We start from the raw sequence: 2,119 nt of genomic DNA on the forward strand, positions 1-2,119 counted from the left end.
TATTTCTTTTGGAACGATTGTCGTGCGAAACAAAATTCACGTGCTCACAGGTGCAAGTTAAAACTTTTTTTAAAAATGGGTATAGGTTAAAACGTGCAATTTTTACCCACACATGTTTAAACCTAAAAACTAGTTTAAAGATAAAACAATTAATAAAAATAGGCCTCAAGCAATTGATTCAATCCAAAAATTGATAGACCAATAAGGTAAGAATTGACAGTGAATTAATAATAGGGCTAGCATAGTGATCGGATCACTTATTTCGGTCAGGGTCAGAGTTCTCGGGCACTAGGCCTACAATATAGTGGAGAATCCGGCAGGATGAGATTGTCGGCGCCTTATTACGGTCGATGTGGTAGGACCCATCTTGGGCCATGTCGCCAAGGTTCACACATGTGTTATTTGTGTAGATAGCCCGACCACGTTATATTCTTTTGCTTGATGAGACATGGGGCAGTATGGCACATCTAACATGGCTTGTAATAGCTTCTTCTTTATCAATATGCCCTCCTGAACAAGGCATGCAAATGTCAGTTGGAAGAGGCAAAGGCATGGTGGAGCCTCTAGCTCAGTCGGTCACCAGAATCGTGCTTATGCACTATCAGGACGTCAGGGTCTAGAGTCATCTCCAAATGTGGTTACATGTGTATTATTCATATTCTCCTTTCATGAGTATATTTTGATAGATCCAGATTCTACTTTGTCGTATATTACTCCCTTTGTTGCTGGTAAATGTGGAAAAGAACCTGAATTGTTGCGTCAGTCATTTGAAGTGTCTATGCCTATGGGTGAGTCTGTGATAGTTAGGTGGGTATATCAGGGTTTTAATGTGATAATTTATGATTGTCACACCTTAGTCGATTTGAATGAATTAGAAATGGTGGAAATTGATGTTATTATGTGAATGGACTGGCTGGATTCTTGCTATGCTAATGTTGATCGTTGGACGAAAGTCATTCGCTTTACTTTTCTAGGAGAGCCCGTCATTGAATGTAAGGGTAATGTTACAATACCTAAGGGGAGATTTATTTCCTATCTTATGGCTCTGAAGATAATCCCGAAAGGGTATAGTTATCATCTAGTGCGAGTGCAGGATGCGGAGGCAAAACCTCCAACCCTTCAGTTGGTTCTTGTCATTAAAGAATTCCTCGATGTATTTTCTGATGAGCTTCCTGGCATCCCTCCCAAGAGGGAGATCGAGTTTGCTATCAACATGCTCTTTGGTACGCAATTGATATCTGTCCCTCCGTATAGGATGGCCCATGTTGAATTGAAGGAATTGAAAGCTTGGCTGAAAGACCTTCTAGATAAGGGTTTTATCAGACCCAGAATTTTCCTGTGGGGTGACCTGGTGTTATTTGTTCAGAAGAAGGACAATTCGTTAAAAATGTGTGTTGATTATCGTTAGCTAAATAAGGTAACCATTAAGAACAAATATTCGCTCCCAAGGATCGACGACTATGGCCATTATGAATTTCTCGTTATGTCTTTTGGCTTAAACAATGCACCAACAACTTTTATGGATTTGATGAATCGGATGTTCAAGCCATTTTTGGATATCTTTGTGATCATGTTTGTAGATGAATTTTAGGGTATCTAAAGTGGAGCACGCCAACCATTTACAAATAGTGTTACAGATACTCCAAAAATGTAAGTTGTACGCTAGGTTCTCCAAGCGTGCATTTTGGTTGAACGCGGTGACTTTTCTGGGACATGTAGTATCGGAAGAGGGCATCAAAGTTGATAATCAAAAGATCGAAGTAGTTAAGAATTGGCCAGGGCCCACAACTCCTACGGAGATACGTAGTTTCTTGGGCTTAGCTGGTTACTACCAGAGATTTGTGGAGAATTTCTCTTCCATTGTTGCTCCATTAACAAAGTTGACGCATAAAGTGGTTAAATTCTAGTGGAATGATACTTGTGAAAAGCGCTTCCAAGAGTTAAAAAGTAGACTAACATCAACACTTATTTTAGCTCTTCCTGAAAGGTCAGGAGGTTATTTTATATATGGTGACACTTCTAGAGTGGGGTTGGGTAATGTTTTGATACAACACGGTAGAGTTGTTGCTTATGCTTCAAGTTAACTGAGAAAAAACAAGCAGAATTACTCGACTCATGA

At 39.7% G+C, this 2,119-nt stretch overlaps 1 protein-coding gene across 1 annotated transcript; it reads left to right on the plus strand.

Annotated features, from left to right (window-relative positions):
* Positions 1-904: 904 nt before the first annotated feature.
* Positions 905-1,408, plus strand: LOC138868606 (uncharacterized). Its single transcript, XM_070146168.1, has one exon. The coding sequence runs from the start codon at positions 905-907 to the stop codon at positions 1,406-1,408; it is 504 nt and encodes a 167-aa protein (XP_070002269.1).
* The last annotated feature ends 711 nt before the right edge of the window (positions 1,409-2,119 follow it).

Source organism: Nicotiana sylvestris, chromosome 5 (genome assembly GCF_000393655.2).
Source record: "Nicotiana sylvestris chromosome 5, ASM39365v2, whole genome shotgun sequence".
In the NCBI taxonomy this organism is placed as follows: Eukaryota; Viridiplantae; Streptophyta; class Magnoliopsida; order Solanales; family Solanaceae; genus Nicotiana; species Nicotiana sylvestris.